Source organism: Panulirus ornatus, chromosome 17 (genome assembly GCF_036320965.1).
Source record: "Panulirus ornatus isolate Po-2019 chromosome 17, ASM3632096v1, whole genome shotgun sequence".
In the NCBI taxonomy this organism is placed as follows: Eukaryota; Metazoa; Arthropoda; class Malacostraca; order Decapoda; family Palinuridae; genus Panulirus; species Panulirus ornatus.
The window spans coordinates 6,284,943-6,309,808 of record NC_092240.1 but is presented as its reverse complement, the minus strand read 5'-3'; the positions used below and the strand labels follow the sequence as shown (position 1 = coordinate 6,309,808).

The following is a 24,866-nucleotide window of genomic DNA, read 5'->3' as shown; positions in this document are numbered from 1 at the left end:
TCTACGGATTCATGTATGGGCAAATCACTGGTCATTTATCATGCTTGTTGTGCCATACATATGTGTGCAACTTATATACATAAGACTTGGTGCCTCTGATATGCTCCAAGGAAGTGTTTGGTTTCAAAACATTACACGAGAGCTATTCTGTATACCAGGTGTGGAGGTCAAGTTCAAGAACCAGGTGTATCCAGTGTTGATCAATCCAACCAACGTGGAGGAGCTCACCTCAGTTCAAATCAGAGAGTCGGGAGTTGCCTTTGGTGCTTCTGTCACTCTGTCTACCCTAGAAGACGTCCTCTGGAACCAGGTCAACACTCAGCCAGGTCAGTAGGTCAGGTCAACAAACCAGGCTACCAACCCGGTCAGGTTAGTGCATTCAAGTGTGACCCGCTGACCTAGTTGGCGTATTTCTATGACCCATGTGCTTGCACACACACACACACACACACACACACACATATATATATATATATATATATATATATATATATATATATATATATATATATATATATTCCTATGAGTCCACGGGGAAAATGAAACACGAAAAGTTCCCCGTGGACTCATAGGAATATCTTGATCACGCGCAAAATTGTGATCCTTTCCAATATATATATATATATATATATATATATATATATATATATATATATATATATATATATATATATATATATAATGTCCATAACCAGACATGGTGATTACGGTCATTTCAGTATCCAGACAAATCACGGAGTCGGCATATTAGTTAAACAAGTCACTAAATATGACCAACACCTTTTAGTCTTCCTGAGTTAGGTCACAGCCTACCAAGTTAAAGGGTCTCATTAAAACAATTAAACGGTCAGACCCAGTCCTTAAACCATTCATCTCGGTCGGTCGGGTCAGGTGAGTGACTTGGTGAGCGGGTTAAGTTACCAATGTAGACAGGTCAGGGGATTTGGTCAGACCAGCCAGACGAGTGACTTTGATCAAAATCGTAACCAGTGCAGTGAACCAGGTCGAGAACAGCCGTAGTAGCTCATACCAAAATGACAGAGGGTAGTGGGTTATATCAACAGTCCATTTAGCCTAGTGAGTCAAATCAGCAGCCCACCATATAAGTATCAGTGGCTTAAATCAGTAAACCTTCTATGTCAACGAGTTAGCCAACAACCAAGGCGAGTATGTGGATAATGTGAGTAAGACAGCTACGCTAGAGGGTTAGTTCAACGACCCAGTTATAACACAAACCCTAACACAAACCCAAAGGGACCTTGGGATTTTTTTTTTCTATTTAATAATTAAATTATGATTCTCTGCTTCTTTTGAAAAGATGCATAATAATCTTTGTTATAAACTTTTATGCCAGTGTGTTCTAGTTTTAATGCCTTCATGCAAAGCTGTGGTCAATTTCTTTATTTTCCACTGTCACCTGTGGGTGATCTGCTCGTCTTAGTCTGCTCTTTACCATGATTATTCTCAGACATCCCTGTGTGTCCTTCACAGCTTGCATTCAAGTGTTAGTATATTTTCCCCTTCAGAGCACATGCAATTTAGACTCGTTCTTTCAACATATCCTGTCATCCACATGCAATGCTAGTCCTTTCTACATACCCTATCATCCTGATGTTATAAAATTTCTTCCTTTTGACCTGTATGAATCATGTTTGTACTGGCATACGTCATTGGTAGGGATTGAATTTGTAGAATTGGGATTCTCAACCCCGCACGCTAGCATAGGACAAGGATTCGTAATTTCCTGTGTAGACTTGCCACCTGCTCCTCTGCACATTCCATCGTATAATTACAACGTACACATGTATGTTTATGTATACTTTTTATCTTTGTACAATAAAGGTTCTTAGGTTTCATGAAATTCTTTGGAAATACTTACATTCCCTCATATCTCTTGGGATGAAGAGACCAAGTCTCTCTTATTAGACTACAGGAATGTACATCAACATATTCAAAACCAACACAGCAGTCTTGCTGGAGTTAAAAGAGTCACTCTTGCACTATATTTTTACTGTATATTGGTTTTCTTAAGGGAAATACATCTTGATATTAATCATTTTCTTATCTATTTTTAGTTTCCATTCTTCATTGTTGGATATTTATAAGTATACATTGAAGAGCTCGGCATTTATGAGGTCTTGTTTATGAAATGTAATGATGAAGGTTTTATAAGCTGGTTATGGCAACGGTATCATAATGTCCTTTATAAAGTTTGCATGCCATTATCCACGATTATTTTCACACTTCTGGCAGTGCACCGGACCCGTGTCTTCTCCGCCATACTCGAGATGCTTCGATGGTTTGCAGGGAAGCAGATTAGGAACGCAGCGGTGAGTATTTCCTCTGATGTGATAGGAGAGCATGGTCGTTCATATTTCTTCTCTGAATATGTCGGTGTTCAGCCGGCCATTGGTGTTATAAAGGCAGCAAGTATGCACTCATGCATGGTTTGGTACAGCATATATATATATATATATATATATATATATATATATATATATATATATATATATATATATATATATATATATATATATATATATATATGTGAATAAGAGCAAGGTTATTAGGTACAGTAGGGTTGAGGGTCAAGTCAATTGGGAGGTGAGTTTGAATGGAGAAAAACTGGAGGAAGTGAAGTGTTTTAGATATCTGGGAGTGGATCTGGCAGCGGATGGAACCATGGAAGCGGAAGTGGATCATAGGGTGGGGGAGGGGGCGAAAATTCTGGGGGCCTTGAAGAATGTTTGGAAGTCGAGAACATTATCTCGGAAAGCAAAAATGGGTATGTTTGAAGGAATAGTGGTTCCAACAATGTTGTATGGTTGCGAGGCGTGGGCTATGGATAGAGTTGTGCGCAGGAGGATGGATGTGCTGGAAATGAGATGTTTGAGGACAATGTGTGGTGTGAGGTGGTTTGATCGAGTGAGTAACGTAAGGGTAAGAGAGATGTGTGGAAATAAAAAGAGCGTGGTTGAGAGAGCAGAAGAGGGTGTTTTGAAGTGGTTTGGGCACATGGAGAGGATGAGTGAGGAAAGATTGATCAAGAGGATATATGTGTCGGAGGTGGAGGGAACAAGGAGAAGAGGGAGACCAAATTGGAGGTGGAAAGATGGAGTGAAAAAGATTTTGTGTGATCGGGGCCTGAACATGCAGGAGGGTGAAAGGAGGGCAAGGAACAGAGTGAATTGGAGCGATATGGTATACCGGGGCTGACGTGCTGTCAGTGGATTGAATCAAGGCATGTTAAGCGTCTGGGGTAAACCATGGAAAGCTGTGTAGGTATGTATATTTGCGTGTGTGGACGTATGTATATACATGTGTATGGGGGGGGGGGGGGGGGCCATTTCTTTCGTCTGTTTCCTTGCGCTACCTCGCAAACGCGGGAGACAGCGACAAAGTATAAAAAAATATATATATATATATATATATATATGAACAAAGTGCATATGAACGCGCAACTTCATAGGACATACAAATCTTCAGCAGCCAGGATTGAACCCGGGACCCATGAGCAACAGGCGGGAGCGCTACGCTAGGCTATGATCGCCCTTAATTAGGGAATAACTATTCGAATACTATGGACTCGAATACCCTTCGTCTCACGTTGGTGAGCAACGGGGTCTACACCGGTCATTTTCCCATCAGGCTCACATAACCAGCAGAAAGCATTTTACCGAACGAAGACATTGCAAATGAACGCGCACTTCCATATAACGTACATACCTCCCACTGCCAGGATCGAACCCGGGCATGAGAAGCGTCTGGGGTAAACCATGGAAAGGTCCGTGGGGTCTGTCTGTGGATACGAAGCTGTGGTTTCGGTGCATTACAGATGACAACTAGAGACTGAATGTGAACGAATGTGGTCTTTTTTTGTCTGTTTTCCTGACGCTACCTCGCTGATGCAGGGGTAGCGATGCTGTTTTCTGTGGGACTGGGTAGCGCCAAGAATGGATGAAGGCATACATATGTACATGCATATATATGTATATTTGTGTGTGTGTGTTTGTATATGTATTTATATGTTGATATATGTGCGTACACACACACACACACACCATTGGTGTGTGTGTGTGTGTGAGTGGATGGGCCATTCTTCGTCTGTTTACCTCGCTGACGCGGGAAACAGCGATTATATATATATATATATATATATATATATATATATATATATATATATATATATATATATATATATTTTTTTTTTTTTTTTTTTTTTTTTGCCGCTGTCTCCCGCGTTTGCGAGGTAGCGCAAGGAAACAGACGAAAGAAATGGCCCAACCCACCCCCATACACATGCCTTGATTCAATCCACTGACAGCACGTCAACCCCGGTATACCACATCGCTCCAATTCACTCTATTCTTTGCCCTCCTTTCACCCTCCTGCATGTTTAGGCCCCGATCACACAAAATCTTTTTCACTCCATCTTTCCACCTCCAATTTGGTCTCCCTCTTCTCCTCGTTCCCTCCACCTCCGACACATATATCCTCTTGGTCAATCTTTCCTCACTCATTCTCTCCATGTGACCAAACCATTTCAAAACACCCTCTTCTGCTCTCTCAACCACGCTCTTTTTATTTCCACACATCTCTCTTACCCTTACGTTACTCACTCGATCAAACCACCTCACACCACACATTGTCCTCAAACATCTCATTTCCAGCACATCCATCCTCCTGCGCACAACTCTATCCATAGTCCACGCCTCGCAACCATACAACATTGTTGGAACCACTATTCCTTCAAACATACCCATTTTTGCTTTCCGAGATAATGTTCTCGACTTCCACACATTCTTCAAGGCTCCCAGAATTTTCGCCCCCTCCCCCACCCTATGATCCACTTCCGCTTCCATGGTTCCATCCGCTGCCAGATCCACTCCCAGATATCTAAAACACTTCACTTCCTCCAGTTTTTCTCCATTCAAACTCACCTCCCAATTGAATTGACCCCCAACCCTACTGTCCCTAATAACCTTGCTCTTATTCACACATATATATATATATATATATATATATATATATATATATATATATATATATATATATATATATATTCAAAAGTTGGCCTGCCTTAGAATGTAAAATATAACAGAAATGACTTTCTACTTAACTTTTAAAAGCTTAGAAATGTAAAACTATATATTCTACTAATTAGAAATGAAGGAAAGGCAAGTGGGGCCTGTTCACGCAATGAATTTGAAAGAAGCCTTATACTATACATGGAAATACCTTAGTATGCTTTAAAGGTAAAAATTTTATCCTAACCATTTTCCAGGTCCCTTTAATTGCCTTATGCCTCCACACCTCGTAAGAAATGGTACATGCTGTCTGACTTATGATGATTTCTACTGATGACAGAATAAATGTTGTGACCATCTTAACACTTGAGATTTGTCTGAAAAATGCCTTTAGATTTCTTCTCTGCTGGGGATATATATCCCTGGGGATAGGGGAGAAAGAATACTTCCCACGTATTCCCTGTGTGTCGTAGAAGGCGACTAAAAGGGAAGGGAGCGGGGTGCTGGAAATCCTCCCCTTGTTTTTTTTTTTTTTTTAATTTTCCGAAAGAAGGAACAGAGAAGGGGGCCAGGTGAGGATATTCCCTCAGAGGCCCAGTCCTCTGTTCTTAACGCTACCTTGCTAACGCGGGAAATGGCGAATAGTTTGAAAGAAAGATATATATATATATATATATATATATATATATATATATATATATATATATATATATATATATATATATATAGCCACACACCTGACCTCTAATAGCCAGTGGAACTAACGCATGCCTTGGCCTCTTTGTGCCTGTAGGTTTCACCAGTGATGGGAGCACGGTTTCAGTTCACTCCTAAGGGCTTGTGTTGAAGATTTCACATCCTAGTATAACAAATGTTCAAGTCCTTATATTTCATAAATTTTTCGGGCTGCTACCGTATATTTCTTTTTTTTTTTTTTACAAGGAAATTATGTTGCAAGGAAGGTCATTACTCTGTTAACTTTTCTGTATCTGAGAATGACAGTGAGTTTAAGAATTCTATAGCATATATTTTACAGGCTATTGGTGGCAACATTATGACAAGCTCGCCCATTAGTGACCTCAACCCCTTACTGATGGCTGCTGGGGCCACTCTCACTCTCTGCAGTGCAGGTCAGTTCAGCTCAGCCTTTTGCGAGGCGGAATATTATTTAAGATTATGATAAGTTGTTTCTCTAAAGTGATTAGTCTTGCATCCAGTGTCCAATAAGTTTTCGGTTCAGTCATCAGTACTTCCATCTGACGAACAGAGCCCTGGGACTGCCTATCTAAGTTATGGTGTATCTGTCACCAGATTTACGATTATTATTCAAACTTTTCCAAGAGAGTTAAGCACTGGAGGCTATTAGGATGTAACAATTAACTTGAGTGGATGAGTGGACCTGGAAAGTGAGTCAGTTGTTTGCTGATGACATGGCACTGGTAGCAGGTTCGAATGAGAAACTGCTGAAATTGGAGTCTGTGTTTGTAAGTCGAGAAAGTTGAGAGTACATGTGAAAAAAGTAAGATTATTAGGTATAGCATTACAGAGAAACAGGTTAGTTGGGGTGTGAATTTCAATGGGGAAAACTTGGAGGAAGTTGGGTGGTTTAGATATCTTGGAGTGGACACGGCAGCAGATAGAGCCATGGAAGTGGAGGTGAGTTATAGGGTAAGGGAGTGAAGGTTCTGGGGGCATTAAGGAATGTGTGGAATGAGATTTCGTTGTCTGGGAGGGTGAAAATGTGTATGATTTAAGGTACAGCAGTCCCTGTGATGTATGGATGTGAGGCATGGCCTATGAATGAGAATGCAAGGAGGAAGGTGCATGTACTGAAAATGAGATGTTTGGAGACAATATGCAGTGTGAGGAGAGTTGATCAAGTAAGGAATGATAAAGTTATAAGAGAGGTGTGGACTCCCGTGGTGTGATGGTTAGTTTTCCTGACTGGTACATTCACGGCCCGCCTAGTCAATCCACCTGTCCATCCACCCCTAGGGGTTGGTCAGTGATGTGGGTACCTGGCTCAGGCTAGGGTATATACACACACACACACACATATATATATATATATATATATATATATATATCTTTCTTTTAAACTATTCGCCATTTCCCGTGTTAGCGAGGTAGCGTTAGGAACAGAGGACTGGGCCTTTTTTGGAATATCCTCACCTGGCCCCCTCTGTTCCTTCTTTTGGAAAATTAAAAAAAAAATGAGAGGGGAGGATTTCCAGCCCCCCGCTCCCTCCCCTTTTAGTCGCCTTCTACGACACGCAGGGAATACGTGGGAAGTATTCTTAATCCCCTATCCCCAGGGATAATATATATATATATATATATATATATATATATATATATATATATAATATATATATATCCCTGGGGATAGGGGAGAAAGAATACTTCCCACGTATTCCCTGCGTGTCGTAGAAGGCGACTAAAAGGGGAGGGAGCGGGTGGCTGGAAATCCTCCCCTCTCTTGTTTTTTTTTAATTTTCCAAAAGAAGGAACAGAGAAGGGGGTCAGGTGAGGATATTCCCTCTAAGACCCAGTTCTCTGTTCTTAACGCTACCTCGCTAACGCGGGAAATGGCAAATAGTATGAAAAAAAAAAAAAAAAAAAAAAAATATATATATATATATATATATATATATATATATACATATATACATATGTGTGTGTGTGTGTGTGTGTGGAAATAAAAAGAGCGTGGTTGAGAGAGCAGAAGAGGGTGTTTTGAAATGGTTTGGGCACATGGAGAGAATGAGTGAGGAAAGATTGACCAAGAGGATATATGTGTCGGAGGTGGAGGGAACGAGGAGAAGTGGGAGACCAAATTGGAGGTGGAAAGATGGAGTGAAAAAGATTTTATGTGATCGGGGCCTGAACATGCAGGAGGGTGAAAGGAAGGCAAGGAATAGAGTGAATTGGATCGATGTGGTATACCGGGGTTGACGTGCTGTCAGTGGATTGAATCAGGGCATGTGAAGCGTCTGGGGTAAACCATGGAAAGCTGTGTAGGTATGTATATTTGCGTGCGTGGACGTATGTATATACATGTGTATGGGGGTGGGTTGGGCCATTTCTTTCGTCTGTTTCCTTGCGCTACCTCGCAAACGTGGGAGACAGCGGCAAAAAAAAAAAAAAAAATATAAAATATATATATATATATATATATATATATATATATATATATATATATATATATATATATATAAATAACGTTAATGGGATGGCCTTGATTAGGGCCTCAGTTACCTGTGCCATCTCAGCTGACATAAAAAATAAAGAGTATGGTTGAGAAAGCTGAAGAACTTGTGCTGAAATGGTTTGGACATATGGAGAAACTGAGCAAGGAGAGATTGACAGAGGGTATATGTGCCAGAATTGGAGGAGATAAGGTGTGGTCGGGGCCTGAACATGCAGAAGGGTGAAAGGCATACATGGGATTTATCTGGAACGATGTGGTATACATGGGGAGACATGCTATCAGTGGACTGAGCCAGGGCTTATAAAGCAACCAGGGGAAACCACAGAATGGTCTGTAGGGCCTGGTAGTGGATGGGGAACTGTGGTTTCAGGGCATTACACATGACAGCCAGAGAATGGATTTGAGTGAATAAGGCCTTTTTTTCGTCTGTTCCTGGGCTACCTTGCTCACATGGGAAATGGTGAGCAAGTATATATAAAAAAGATATATAGCTCTTATAAACCAGGTCTTTTAAGGAGTTCATTTCCTGTGTATCATCTTGCTGCATAACAGAAAGTGATGTTGGTTGATACAAGTCTCCATTCACCATCCATGTCTTGTGTCTACAGCTGGGGGTGAACGTGAGGTAGTGATGGACCAGAATTTCTTCACCGGGTACAGACGGAACATTGTCAGACCTGAGGAAATACTGCTCACAGTCCATGTTCCTTACACTCAAGAGGTAAGCATTTCTTAATGTCTAGATGTGCAATGTCACATTCGCCAAGCAAATACACTATTCAATGCAGCCAGGAGAGGCATAGGATAAAACAACCAAAAGGTACAATCCCTTTCTCCCAGGAGTTATACTTTTCTTTACACCCAGATGGTACAGTATTGTCACATGTATCAGGTACACTGTCTAACCCCTGCACTCAAAAGGGTAAACTGTTCTTTGAGCTCAGAAGTTATAATGCTCTATACATCCAGAGATAGTGTTTCCTTTCACTCAACAGGTGCATTTTTTCTACACACAAAGGGTACACTGTCTACATCCAACAGATATATTGTCTTTTATATCATAAAGGTACACTGTCACCTCCACCTATCAGGTATACTTTTCCCTAGAGAAAAAAACACCTAATGTCTTCAAAATCCAGGGGTTACTTTTCTTTTCCAGACATAAAATGTATGTTGTCTCCCACTCAAGAGGTCCTGTACACTTTTAATGCATGTTCTACTTTGGATTTCATGAATGCTGTAAAAACTTTTCAAACTCTTCTTCGTACCTGACAGCAATTTTGACCTGCCCATTAGTTCCTTTTCTGTACAGTATTGGGAGGGAATCTGACGCTTGTAGAGCCCTATCTCTTCAACATTCTATACTATCATATAACCTTTTAAATTAATGTATGCTGTCTGGATTGACCATGTCCTCAGTCAGCGTGTTTCATTCATCCACCACTCTTATACTGTAACAGCATTTCTTTATATCGTTATTTACAAGTTTCTCAATTTAATGTTACTGAGAAAGGCTGTGCTAGATGCTAGAGTTGTAAGAGGATTCTATGGAGACTGACTATTTTGTGGTTCTTGTGGGTATAAGGATCAGGGAGAAATGGAGGTATGATGTAAGGAATGGAGAGACAGACAACAGGAGGCCTGATTGGCCCATGACTTGGTTGCCTGGTAAAAGAAAAAGTTTAACTTGACAAGAAAATGTAATTCCACTCTGCAGTTTTTTAAGCTATCACAGACTCCCTGCTGCTGCACATTAGCCTTCTAGTGTCCCTGTTACCATTGTCATTTATACAGCTTACTTCTGGCATTTTCCTGAGTATGCCTGAATTTATAAAATATTTGTCTAAATGACTTTTTTGAAGGTATTTACAGTCTTAGCATTCACTACATCTGACAGTAACTTATTCCAGTGCTCAACACACCTATAGGAAAAGAAGTTTTTTCCCATGTCTGTACTACATTTTTTAGCTTTGAATTGAATTCCATTTGTCTTGGTAACGGTACTTTCTTGTATTTCGAAAAGATGTTCGTGATTTACCTTATTGAACTTGTTCAGAATTTTGAACACTTGAATTAAGTCGCTGCAAAGTCAATGTTTTTTGAGGGAGAAGAGATCCAGTTGTTTTAGTATCTCATCGTATGCCAGATTTCTAAGGGATGGGATCAGTTGTTTTGCATGTTTTTGTACTTGCTCCAATTTTTCCTTGTCTTTTTTATAGTTTGGGACCAAAACTGGACTGCATATTTAAGGTGTGATCTTACTAGAGTATTATAAAGTGTGAGAATTGTTTCTGGTGTCTTGTAATCTATGTTCCTGGCAGTGAAACCTAACATTTGGTTGCATTTTTTTGCTTGGTGCTCAACACTGTTTAGTGTACTTCAGAATGACAACCCCGAGGTCCTTTTCTTCATTTACTTTAGTTAGAGAGTTTCCAAAGTCATAACGTATATTCTTGTCTCCAAAGTTCATAACTTTACACTTTTCTACATTAAACTTCATTTGCCATCTCTCTGACCACTCTGCTAGTAAGTTAAGATCTCTTTTAATCATTTTCACAGTCCCCCCTGTTTACAGCTCTACCTCCTAGTTTAGCATCATCAGCAAATTTGGAGATCTTAGATGAGACTGAGTTCTAGGTCATTAATGTATATTAGGAAAAGAAATAGACCTAAGACCAGCCCTGTGGCACACCACTCATTACATCTAGCCAATCTGAGGCTTCGCCATTTAAAAGTACATGCTGCTTTCTTCCAGTAAGCCAGTCTCTGTTCCATGTACAGAGTTCTTCACTCCAAGTGCTTTGAATTTATAGAAAATCTCTTGTGAGGTCCTATATCAAAAACCTTTTTGAAATAAAAATATACTACATGAGACTCTTTCATTCCACTGCTAATGAATAACATTAAAAAATTCCAGCAAATGTGTTAGGCAAATTTGTGGAAACTGTTTTGTTGTCCGATATGATTTTGTGTTCTAGAAATGACAATTTCATCTTGTATTATTTTTTCCATTGTTTTATGTAACACTGACATAAGGCTTATTGGATGGTAGTTCAAGACACAGTTTTTGTCTACTTTTTTATGTACAGGAGTAACATTTGCTAGTTTCCAGTCAGTTGGCACCAGACCATCTGATAGAGATTTGTTTAATAATTTTGTTATGGGGTATATCACTTGTCTCCTGACACCTTTTAAAAAACTTGGAGCTAAGTTATCTGGGCCATTGGATTTATTAGGATTTAATTGGGGTCCAGGTATTTAAGTACTTCAGAGCTCTTTATTTCTCTAACCTTCAACTCATCTTCATCAGATCCTTGAAATGTTTTCATTGATTGCAGTATTCGAGATGTTTCTTCACTTGTGAATATGGAGTTAAAGGAATAATTTAGTAGGAAAAGAAACATTTATCAAAACTGCCCAACCTTGAGTTGCCAGCAGCCACACAGTAATCATGTGATACAGTAGTTTGCCGAGTATTGCTTGGTCTAGCTAATGGTGGGGGCACACAAGCAACTAGATCTTAGAAGCAATAACCAAAGTATTACCTAGAGCAGAGGGAAAGTTAACCAATATTGCAGCATAGGCCAAGTGGGACAAGTTTTAGATTTAGCCTGGGAGAAGTTTATAAGTTGGACAGCTTTCGACTCAGCTCTGTTAGGTAAGGATGCAGAGATAGAACCGTGATGTGAGAGCAGTACTCCATACAAGGATGGATTAATCCCTTGTATAAACGGAACAACTGTTTAGGAGAAAGGAAATTTCAACATCTAAACAGGACTCACAGTTTCTTAAGAGGCAGATTTATCAATTTCTGTAATGTGGAGTTTCCAAGAAAGAGTGAATATTACAGTAATACCAAGAATGCTCACCGAGTTAAGACGTGGAATTACAGAACTGTCCAAGGAGAGTGGATAGTTGTCAGGAATTTTCAATAGAGAGATGGGTAGAAACTGGGTCTTGAAGGCATTAAACTTAACCAGATTTCATCTACCCTACTGAGAAGTCCTATCTAAGTATGAGTTTACCGAGAAAGTTGTGTTGAGATGCTGATCGAGTGAAGAAAGAGCAGAAGTGAAGGATACTGAGGAATGCAGTGTTAAGTTGTCAGTGTATGAGTGCATTTGGTTATTTGTGCAAGAGAAAATTATTGATAAAAAGGGCAGAACCTTAAGGGACACTGCTGTTGATTGGGGGATCCATCAACAACCACGGAGATAGATTGGCCGGGGAGGAAGCTAGGTATGAGGGGGCAAAGTGAGGGAGGGAAACTGAAAGAGGGGAACTGTGAGATGAGATCCCAATGCTGCACCCTTTCAAAAGATTTGGATATGTCAAGGGCAACTACATAGGATTCCATGTTTCAAGCAGACTGGAAAAACAGCAGCCCTAAGGATAAACTGTGTGTGATACTGCCAGTTGCTTTGATCCAGTTTGAAAAGGTATCTTTGATGTATGCACTTTCTGTTTTGCTTAGTTAATGTACAATTATTAAAGTGTTCTCTTGCTTGCTTTGAATTTGACAGATTTTCCATAGTCTTCCTGTAGAGAACACTGTTTAATGCTTTTAAGTAGTTCAGAGAATCACAGCCCACCTTTTTTTCATTGGTTCTATGTTCATATATTATAGGAAGGGTTTACTTATGAATCCTCAATTTTAAACTATTACAATTCATCTGTCTATATCTCTGATGCCTGTTCCCACCTGTAACTCCCTCAAGGATATGGCCACAGTGCTAGCAAACTTTAGTGCACTTTGAATTAAGTTTCACTTTTTATCTTGTATGACTCAGCCATAAGTGTGTGTGTGTGTGTGTCTGTGTGTAAGTAAAGAATACATTTACACAGAAACTTCTTCCTTTGTATATTATAATGTTTGGCAGTGCCATCTTGCCTCAGTGTGTTCATAAATCTCTCAACCCACACAGGATGAATACTTTCTGGGGTACAAGCAAGCTCGACGTCGAGATGATGACATAGCCATTGTGAATGCTGGTCTCAAAGTGAGGATTCAGCCTGGTTCCAATATAGTGACTCGACTAAAGTTGGCTTTTGGTGGCATGGCTCCCACCACTGTTATGGCCCTCAACACCATGGAGGTATAACACATGATACAGTATTAGCATCTATACTCATAACTCTTTCATCTGTTCATGGGCAGGATAGTGGAGGAAGTAAGAGGAAGGGTCTTTGGGCAAGGGAAAGGTCTTCAATATGTTGGGTGTGGGTGCAATGAGAAGTGAATCACTTCCCTTCAGATGAATTAGTTCTGGTGGAAGACTCTGCAGAATAGCTCCAGAGGCAAGTGACAGAATTTAGGTGTATGTAGATGAGAAATTTGAAATTAACGTTAACAAAAGTAAGGTAATGAGGTACAGAAGAGAAGAAACCATGAAGCTATAAGTGATTTTAATTAGGTAGGAGATGTAGAGTGCTTTAGTTATCTGTAAGTGGATGTGGTAGCAGATGGAACCTTGGTGGCTGAAGTGTAAGGAGTTAAGATGCTGGGTGCATTAAGAAGCATGTAGAAGGAAAGGTTAGTGCCTTTAAGGCAAAGGTGGGAATTTTTGAAGGTATATTGGTTCAGGTAATGTTACTGGGATGTGAGTCTTGGCCCGTATGTGCAAAAGAAAGTAAGAGGGTGTATATGTTGAAGATTTAATGACAAGGTGAAGTGTAGTGGAAGATGAACTATTAGTGAAGAAATAATACTGTCAAACAGAGGTATGGTTATGAAAATAACCTGATTGTGAGGGTTGATATAGCATTGCAGAAGTAATTTAGAATTATGAAGAGAGATTGACAGAGAGAACCTGTGTGTCATAAGTAATGGGAACAAGGAGAGGTGGGGTGACTGAGGGGAATATGGAAGATGAAGTGGAGGAAGCCTTTCTGGGTATCAGGGCATGAACTTGCAGGAGGGTTGGAGATATACTTGGATAAAATGAGTTGTGAAGTAGTGGTATCATAACCAATGAGTTTAGTAGATGCTGCTACTTTAGCAAGGGCTCAATAATTGGGAAAAGCTGAATTTCAGTTAGTTAAGGGGATACTCTAGTTTTCTGGAATATCCAAGTCTCACTTTGCCTCCTCATGCTGATCTCATTGGGACACCATTAGGGATGGAACCGTAGGAAGAGGCATTGCATAACTCCATTAGGGTAAGTTTTTAAATAGACGGACACTTGAGGTGTACTGTGATTTCAGTGTTTTGGACAATCTGAGAGTCCAGTCGCCTCTGACAAACACTGCACTGAAGTTATCCTCTTCCAGTGGCCTGTCACGGGTGAGGCACTAAATGCTAAGAAGCTGCACTGGAGTCCACCAGTTATGCTGAAGGGGGGGGGTTTAAAAGGAACAAGTGATTGATAGTGATGGCTCTAAATATTAATGGGATGACTGGTGAGAGTACAAGGAGGGAGCTTACGGAGAAATATAAAAGTTCCAGATTGGATATGCTGGGCAGGGTGTGGAAAAGATGAATGCAAGTTGTGGGGGGGGCATTGGGGGATGAATGGTATGGATAGGAATGAATGAAAACTATTAAGGAAGGGGAACAGAAGGATGTGCAATTGTGGTCACCAAGAGTTTGGGAGGGTGTTACAGAGCAAGGATAGAATGGATCAAGAATAGTGTAGGTGAAAGGAAGACTGGAATTGTGAAGTATGCATGTGTATGTGTACATGTACCTAAGAATATGAATATTCTGCAAGGTAAGGATAAAGCGAAGCATTTCTAGAGAAACTGGGATAACTGTATAAATGGGTTTGAGATGGAGAAAAAGGTGTTTGTAATGGATAATAGGAATACAGAGGTCAGATGTGATGAAACTGGTGATAGTTGGGAATTGTGATGTGTCTGGAGTAAATGAGAATAAAAGATAATGTACAAACAGATTTTTTCAGCACAGTATAATCCATATGAATATGTGGATGAGAAATGACAGAAGAGAAGAACAAAAGAGTTTGGTTAACAGTGTGACAGTGGATGAAAGGCTGAGAAAACTTTTATTTTATGCTAGAGTTGTGAGAGGATTCTTTGGAGATTCTGACCATTTTGCAGTTTTTGTGGAGGTTAGGACCAGGGAAATGAGGAGGTATGGTATGAGGATGAATGGAGAAACAAACATGTTAGCAAGAGATAAGATGAATCAAAAAGAATGTAAGGAGTGTGAAAGAAGAGTGACAGAAAGTTGAGATGAAAGTGCAGTAAATGTAGGGATGGAGTCATCTGTGGATAAGGTGTTTAGAATCCTTAAAAAAAACTGTTAAATGTTATACAATTAATAGTTGGATACAAGGGTGAATATCTAAGTATAAAAGGGGAAGTGCCTGGTGGACAGATGAGATTAGAAATGCTGTAGCACAGAAGAAAAAGGTATACATAGACATGTATACCATGCCTTAAACTTTTCTATATATACTCACACATACACATACCAGCTTCCACTTGGTGCCTATTTATCACCCAAACTTAACTAGGAGGATGAACTGTTGGGTAAGCTGTGAACAGGCTGCCCCATATAGGATTCGTATCTGGGGCCATCAGATTTAAGGGTTGTGGTGCTAATCATTGCATTACAGAGACTTATTAGAGAGACTTGTATATACAGTATGTGTGCCCCTGCAAGCATTAGGCTGTACCTTAACATGTCCTTGTGCCAATGCAGAAGCTGGTGGGGCTGCCATGGGATGCTTCATTGCTTGAGAGTGGCACCTCATTCATCCTCCAGGACCTGCCTGTCTCCCCTTCTGCACCAGGAGGAATGGTTGAGTATCGACGTGCCCTTACTGTCAGGTAGGTCATATTGTCCTCAGCTGAGCAATGTGCTGTCATGTTGAAATGCAGTACTATGATACTGTGCTGTTCAAAATATGCAATGATCTATTGTGCCTCAGTGGTTCTGTGTTGCTGTGCTGAGCTTTGATACTGTAATGTGGTAGTTTGCTGATGCTACATTTATAATGGTACCACACTGTTGTGTTGTACAACCTTTGTGTTATACGGTCTCTTGAGACAAGTTAGTGATACCATATAATACGTGACGCTATTCTGAAGTGTTGGGTAGTTGTTGTGTCACAGTATCATATTATATTCAACCATAGGACTTTCTGTTTTTGATGCTCTTGCAGTTTTGAGGCTCCACTATACTTTGGAGCAAGAAGTTCCTTTACAAGACTTGATTCCCTTTTGTCACTGTTCATTGATACAGTCTTGCTGAAGATGACTTTTCACAGGCAGATGGATTCTGATAACATCAACAGCATGTTATGAAGCATGATTTGTTGTAATGGTCTTGTGATGTTACATTGTTCTAATGAAGTAAGTTGTGCTAGTCAAGTGAAGCTATGTTTCAATACATACAAGATGGTGCTGTATTGTGACTGTTAATCCTTGATTGTGATTCTATTGTGTAATGCATATTTATGAGTTCTGATGGTCTTGTTTTATTTTACTTTGCTGTTATGCTGTTTTGAGGGAGTACTGTATATTGTTGTGATGCTTTGCTTTGGCAGTGAGTTGTGACAGTGTTTTGTGTTTTGACTGTATATACCGTGTTGGTATTTTGTTATGCTAATCCCACACTGTGACTGTGTGTTGTGATATGTTGTATAACCTCATTATCAAACCTTCTTGTGAGATTCTGTTGAAACTTTAAGGTTTTTCATTTCTCTTATAGCATCTTTTTATTGATGATTATCAAGGTCAGCAGTCTGTACCTCCTACATGATATGGTAAACAGTGGAATGCAGATCTTTTTCATTTGTGCTATCAGAAGAAAGAAATACATATGTGCTTTAATATATCATATTTTGGTCACTGCATCTTTCAAGATTTTTTAGAGCAAGAGAAAAGAGCTAAATAATACATTTTCCCCCCATTTCCAAATATGCTTCAGTTCCTCCTTCAAAGGGTCAGAGAGGTTACCAAAAATATGTGACTGTCCCTCCTTTTTTTCCAGTGTTGTCTCAATAATATTTTAGCTACGACCTAAGCTATCAGGTTATGGTTATAACCTTATTGCAAAAAGACATGATGTTGCACAGTATTTAAATCAGGTCTACAGCATTTTGATTAGGTAGTGTGCCCTAAGTATGAGCAAGCCCTTGTTATGACTTACTGTAAGGCCTCCAGCCAAAGGAAGTACAATTTGGACAACAGTCTGCTGAAAAATGCTAGCTAAAATTGGATGGATAGAGATGAGATTACTGCATAACGTACTTGTTTTGGGGAGATACTGGGATTTAGCATTTCCTGTATACTGGCTGATTTTGGTCAAAAAATATTAATTAATAAGAGGCTGCAAGTTTCCTTTTCTTTTGCTGAAGCATGGTAATAATGAAGGCTGAAGACTGTTCAAGACATTTTCTGAAAGTTGTGATATATGGAACATAGATATCATTTTAGAACTGCTGCTTTCTAGTCTGACATATTTCATATGTATGCAGTTAATCAAACTGATATGACTAACACAGTGGTAAAGTTTTAATAATTAGTGTAGTCATTTGCTATGTATTCTTTGAAGGTTCATGTGACATATTGTGTTTCTTGTGGATGTCTTGTCATTGAAGCTAGGATGTACATTACATATATGAATTTAGCAAACACACAGAGTTGATACTGTACTTGTACTACAGTAACTCTTCAACTTCCAGAATCCTTTTGTTGTCTGATGGTGGAATGTACCTTATGAAAATGATTATTGTATTGTTACTTCCAAAAAATTCCAAAAAATTCAAGATGGTTCTGGGGAAAGTTACTCTCTTTAAGATATAGACAGTGTAAGTATACTGAGAAAAATGAATCTCATTTCTACTTAGCCTTGTAGATTTCATGATATGAAACCTACTGGGCTCTTAGGTGACATGCATTGTCTAACAAGTAAACAATAAAGTATATACAAAGGAATGCAAACAGCAACAGACCACTGGGTTCATCTGAGAGTATCTGTGACAGTGGAAGAGATGACATACAGAAATGAATGTGGTAAAAGTAATGAAGACAAACATAGATATCCAGAGATAACAAATAAGCTGTAATGATATCAATCCAATTCAAAACTTCAATATATTTCCTATACAATGAGTAACTCATAACCAGTAAACCCAAAGTCCTGCAGATACTGAAATTCAGGACTAGAATAACCACTAAAGCTGGGGAGTTAGTCAATTTATTATATGATTTCACTGATAAAATGATATACATATGACTCTGAATATCAGCCTTTGAAAGGTATTGTTAGGGAGAGCTGATAGTAACTATACCCATATTTTGACAAAATGCTTTTCATTTCAAGCTGTTACCAATGCTCATTCTCTAAGTACTGTAGTCTCTTATTTTCCAAAAATACTAAATTGCATTACCAAGTTCCTCCTTAGCCTAAATGACCGAGGATCAGAGAGGCTGTTTTCTGTTCTGACATAGAAATTCCAGTGTCTCAATTGCTACCTTTGAGGGCTGCAATTCTTTCACCTTTTTAGTGTGACTGTGTCTCAACTTTGCATTTTTCCATTTCTCCACTAAATGATAATCCTAAATTACATGCTCTTGCCTAATGCTTCCTTTTTACAGTAGGAAACAGTGAACAAGTATGTGTTTATGTTAATTCCTTGCCTTACACAGTTTTCCTCATTTTTTAATTGGATTACATTTCTCAGTAGAATAGATATGAAGTCAAATTCAGTACTTTCGAAGTCTAATTTCGTATTTTTCTTCATCAAAAAATCCTTTTGGCATTTATTTCCTATGAAGAGTCTGTTGTTTATCTCTTCATCTTTATCATTTAACTTGGATATAATGTTTTACTTATAAGATATGAATTGCTAGGAGGCAGGCAAATAATAATTTATGCTTATGATATGTTGATAGTGAAACAATTCAGATAATGTAGAACTGTTGCAAGTATTATTTATGGTAAGATTTCACTTAAAGATGAGGATATGTTAATCAGCATGGTATTGTTAGCAAAAGCTGACCTGTACATAGAATCAAGAGTTTATATTGAATATTTTACAGAATGTTTTGAATACGTAAGAAATGTATGTATCGTATATACTCATCTATAAGTCTAACTCATGTATAGGTTGACCCTTGATTTCTTTTGGCCAAGAAATTATTAATCTATTATATGCCTTGAGTACAGGTCGGCCCAAGTTTTTGAGGATAATGGAACAGCAAATCTAGGTAGCAAAGCACCATATTTTATGGCATAATAAAAGTAATTTCAGAAAATCTTCACTAAAAAACACTCTATGTCCTATAAAGTGAGGTTCACTGTGCCCAAAACAGCAGGAGCCAAAGGCGAATTGTTTACCATTTATCATGGCCTTTACACTGAAATACAAGTAGTTTCAGCAAAAATATTGTACATTTACATTCAAGTATTTATTCAGTCAATCAGGATAGAATATTATTGTAATACAAGTTATTTTAACTGAAAATCATTCAAAAAGTGATTTTGGTAATATCTTTTGAACAGTGAAAGAAAGCGAGTCAATTATTTTTCTCATGAGTTTATCCCAATTCCCACTGTAATACATACATCACTCAAGCAAAAATACTACATTTCCATGAATGTACTATATCAAAGACAGTATGAATAGAATATCATTGTAATATGATGGTATTCTAACTGAAAACTATTGAAAAATGAGTAACATCTTGTGAATATTGGAATATTTGGTAAAGTCTTTTATTTTTGACATGTATTTTATCCTATTTTAGATTGAAATACATCATGTTTCAGCAAAACTATTGTTCATTTCAGAGAATATATTCATTCAGGCACACTTATGGTAAAATATATATATTTTTTTTTTTTATTATACTTTGTCGCTGTCTCCCGCGTTTGCGAGGTAGCGCAAGGAAACAGACGAAAGAAATGGCCCAACCCCCCCCCATACACATGTATATACATACGTCCACACACGCAAATATACATATCTACACAGCTTTCCATGGTTTACCCCAGACGCTTCACATGCCTTGATTCAATCCACTGACAGCACGTCAACCCCGGTATACCACATCGCTCCAATTCACTCTATTCCTTGCCCTCCTTTCACCCTCCTGCATGTTCAGGCCCCGATCACACAAAATCTTTTTCACTCCATCTTTCCACCTCCAATTTGGTCTCCCTCTTCTCCTCGTTCCCTCCACCTCCGACACATATATCCTCTTGGTCAATCTTTCCTCACTCATTCTCTCCATGTGCCCAAACCACTTCAAAACACCCTCTTCTGCTCTCTCAACCACGCTCTTTTTATTTCCACACATCTCTCTTACCCTTACGTTACTCACTCGATCAAACCACCTCACACCACACATTGTCCTCAAACATCTCATTTCCAGCACATCCATCCTCCTGCGCACAACTCTATCCATAGCCCACGCCTCGCAACCATACAACATTGTTGGAACCACTATTCCTTCAAACATACCCATTTTTGCTTTCCGAGATAATGTTCTCGACTTCCACACATTCTTCAAGGCCCCCAGAATTTTCGCCCCCTCCCCCACCCTATGATCCACTTCTGCTTCCATGGTTCCATCTGCTGCCAGATCCACTCCCATATATCTAAAACACTTCACTTCCTCCAGTTTTTCTCCATTCAAACTCACCTCCCAATTGACTTGACCCTCAACCCTACTGTACCTAATAACCTTGCTCTTATTCACATTTACTCTTAACTTTCTTCTTCCACACACTTTACCAAACTCAGTCACCAGCTTCTGCAGTTTCTCACATGAATCAGCCACCAGCGCTGTATCATCAGCGAACAACAACTGACTCACTTCCCAAGCTCTCTCATCCCCATCTGACTTCATACTTGCCCCTCTTTCCAAAACTCTTGCATTTACCTCCCTAACAACCCCATCCCTAAACAAATTAAACAACCATGGAGACATCACACACCCCTGCCGCAAACCTACATTCACTGAGAACCAATCACTTTCCTCTCTTCCTACACGTACACATGCCTTACATCCTCGATAAAGACTTTTCACTGCTTCTAACAACTTGCCTCCCACACCATATATTCTTAATACCTTCCACAGAGCATCTCTATCAACTCTATCATATGCCTTCTCCAGATCCATAAATGCTACATACAAATCCATTTGCTTTTCTAAGTATTTCTCACATACATTCTTCAAAGCAAACACCTGATCCACACATCCTCTACCACTTCTGAAACCACACTGCTCTTCCCCAATCTGATGCTCTGTACATGCCTTCCCCTCTCAATCAATACCCTCCCATATAATTTACCAGGAATACTCAACAAACTTATACCTCTGTAATTTGAGCACTCACTCTTATCCCCTTTGCCTTTGTACAATGGCACTATGCACGCATTCCGCCAATCCTCAGGCACCTCACCATGAGTCATACATACATTAAATAACCTTACCAACCAGTCAACAATACAGTCACCCCCTTTTTTAATAAATTCCACTGCAATACCATCCAAACCTGCTGCCTTGCCGGCTTTCATCTTCCGCAAAGCTTTCACTACCTCTTCTCTGTTTACCACATCATTTTCCCTAACCCTCTCACTTTGCACACCACCTCGACCAAAACACCCTATATCTGCCACTCTATCATCAAACACATTCAACAAACCTTCAAAATACTCACTCCATCTCCTTCTCACATCACCACTACTTGTTATCACCTCCCCATTTGCGCCCTTCACTGAAGTTCCCATTTGCTCCCTTGTCTTACGCACTTTATTTACCTCCTTCCAGAACATCTTTTTATTCTCCCTAAAATTTAATGATACTCTCTCACCCCAACTCTCATTTGCCCTTTTTTTCACCTCTTGCACCTTTCTCTTGACCTCCTGTCTCTTTCTTTTATACATCTCCCACTCAATTGCATTTTTTCCCTGCAAAAATCGTCCAAATGCCTCTCTCTTCTCTTTCACTAATACTCTTACTTCTTCATCCCACCACTCACTACCCTTTCTAATCAACCCACTTCCCACTCTTCTCATGCCACAAGCATCTTTTGCGCAATCCATCACTGATTCCCTAAATACATCCCATTCCTCCCCCACTCCCCTTACTTCCATTGTTCTCACCTTTTTCCATTCTGTACTCAGTCTCTCCTGGTACTTCCTCACACAGGTCTCCTTCCCAAGCTCACTTACTCTCACCACCCTCTTCACCCCAACATTCACTCTTCTTTTCTGAAAACCCATACAAATCTTCACCTTAGCCTCCACAAGATAATGATCGGACATCCCTCCAGTTGCACCTCTCAGCACATTAACATCCAAAAGTCTCTCTTTCGCACGCCTGTCAATTAACACGTAATCCAATAACGCTCTCTGGCCATGTCTCCTACTTACATAAGTATACTTATGTATATCTCGCTTTTTAAACCAGGTATTCCCAATCATCAGTCCTTTTTCAGCACATAAATCTACAAGCTCTTCACCATTTCCATTTACAACACTGAACACCCCATGTATACCAATTATTCCCTCAACTGCCACATTACTCACCTTTGCATTCAAATCACCCATCACTATAACCCGGTCTCGTGCATCAAAACCACTAACACACTCATTCAGCTGCTCCCAAAACACTTGCCTCTCATGATCTTTCTTCTCATGCCCGGGTGCATATGCACCAATAATCACCCACCTCTCTCCATCAACTTTCAGTTTTATCCATATTAATCGAGAATTTACTTTCTTACATTCTATCACATACTCCCACAACTCCTGTTTCAGGAGTATTGCTACTCCTTCCCTTGCTCTTGTCCTCTCACTAACCCCTGACTTTACTCCCCAGACATTCCCAAACCACTCTTCCCATTTACCCTTGAGCTTCGTTTCACTCAGAGCCAAAACATCCAGGTTCCTTTCCTCAAACATACTACCTATCTCTCCTTTTTTCACATCTTGGTTACATCCACACACATTTAGGCACCCCACTCTGAGCATTCGAGGAGGATGAGCACTCCCCGCGTGACTCCTTCTTCTGTTTCCCATTTTAGAAAGTTAATACAAGGAGGGGAGGATTTCTGGCCCCCCGCTCCCGTCCCCTCTAGTCGCTTTCTACGACACGCGAGAAATACGTGGGAAGTATTCTTTCACCCCTATCCCCAGGGATAGGGGTGAAAGAATATAAAATATACTTGTGATTAATAATTGTTGCCTATTCTGTTTCCATTGTTTACTGGCAGTAACTGGTAAATAATTTTTCATGCCTAAAGCTAAAAGTTGTTTCTAGCCCTTCCCATTGTGCACAGATTTCAATATAACGAAATTATTACTCCTGTATAATTCAACCCCCTAATTTTTTGTTTAAAAATTTGGTTTTAAAAACTCAAACTATACACAAGTATATATGGTATACTTAATCCTTCCCTAGGTTTTTGTAGCAATTTAACAAAAGTTTGTAATGTAATCCTGAGCCTTTTTTCTCCAGCTTTTTTTTCAAGTTTTACCTAAGTGTAAGGGGATGGCTGAGTGAAAGTTTGCCACACCAGGTCCCACCACTAACGCAGGAGGAGCAGCGAGCCATACAACCATACCATCATACTGCTCCTTCCAGCACACAGATATTCCAGAAGGTACTTACTATGAAAGGGGAGGTGAGGTTTAGGGTATGTGTCTTTACCCAGGAAGCTTTTCTGTGTAAGACTGAGGTTATGTCTGTTTAGTACACAGACAAATACAGATGTCTGATGATACATGATTAAGACAGGTACAGTAAGTGTCAGATAATACTGACACCAGCTACAAATGTAGTATTCATGTGTAAAAATGTCTTACAAGACGAAACATAAACTGACAGAACAGCGACTTACTGGGATGAAACATTTTTAGTATAATCTTTTAGTCTGACTCAGGCATCTTTTCTATCATATAAGCTCTTACCATTAGGTTTCAGGTACTGTATTTAGCTTGATATGCTTGACTGACAATTCTCCCATGACTTGTTTTTTCATATAGTCTCAGTAAAGTCATACTTAAATAATTAGAAAATTCTATCAGTCTCAGTTGCAGCTGTTTGTCCCTCTTGTTTTTAACCTTACATTTTTAGGAAATACTGAAATCTTCATATCATACTTAGGCTCTCTTAGAAGTTATAATTTCAAGGTTGGTTTAGTAACTATTACCAGTACTACCCGCCTGGATATCGGGAGAGCTAGTGGTGGCTGTGTAGAGAGCCAACACTTAAGAGGTTGTCTAGTTGCACTTCTCTGAGCCAGACAGCTGTCTTTTCTTTGCACCTCTCCCACATGTGGACTACTGGCATTTAGTCATAAACATACAATTTCTCCTTGTCATACATAACACTTGACAACACTTAACTCACACAGGTCATTCTTTTTAACTCTTTAACTCTAGATTTTCCTGCAGGAGCACTATGCACTAGCCCTGCCTTTTGGCAAAATGGTAGAAACAATAGATAGAAGCAATAGGTAGGAACATCTAAGCAGGATCATTAGGTAGAAAAATTGGATGTGGGAACATTAGGCAGGATCATTAGGTAGAAAAATTGGATGTAGGAACATTAGGCAGTAGTCATTAGGAACATTAGGTAGGAGCCTCTGCAAACAGTGTGCCAGAATTGCCCTCTGCCAGTGGCCTGCTAAGGGTGAGGCACTG

At 39.5% G+C, this 24,866-nt stretch overlaps 1 protein-coding gene across 1 annotated transcript in view; it reads left to right on the top strand.

Annotated features, from left to right (window-relative positions):
* Window positions 1-85: 85 nt before the first annotated feature.
* The window catches only part of ry (xanthine dehydrogenase rosy), a 76,589-nt gene continuing 51,808 nt past the window's right edge, over window positions 86-24,866 (top strand). The window contains exons 1-7 of the mRNA XM_071671833.1: window positions 86-326; window positions 2,254-2,330; window positions 6,064-6,157; window positions 8,847-8,959; window positions 13,164-13,334; window positions 15,905-16,032; window positions 23,680-23,824. Coding sequence (XP_071527934.1) covers window positions 101-326; window positions 2,254-2,330; window positions 6,064-6,157; window positions 8,847-8,959; window positions 13,164-13,334; window positions 15,905-16,032; window positions 23,680-23,824 — 954 coding nt within the window. The 5' untranslated portion in view covers window positions 86-100. The remainder of the gene's footprint in view (window positions 327-2,253; window positions 2,331-6,063; window positions 6,158-8,846; window positions 8,960-13,163; window positions 13,335-15,904; window positions 16,033-23,679; window positions 23,825-24,866) is intronic.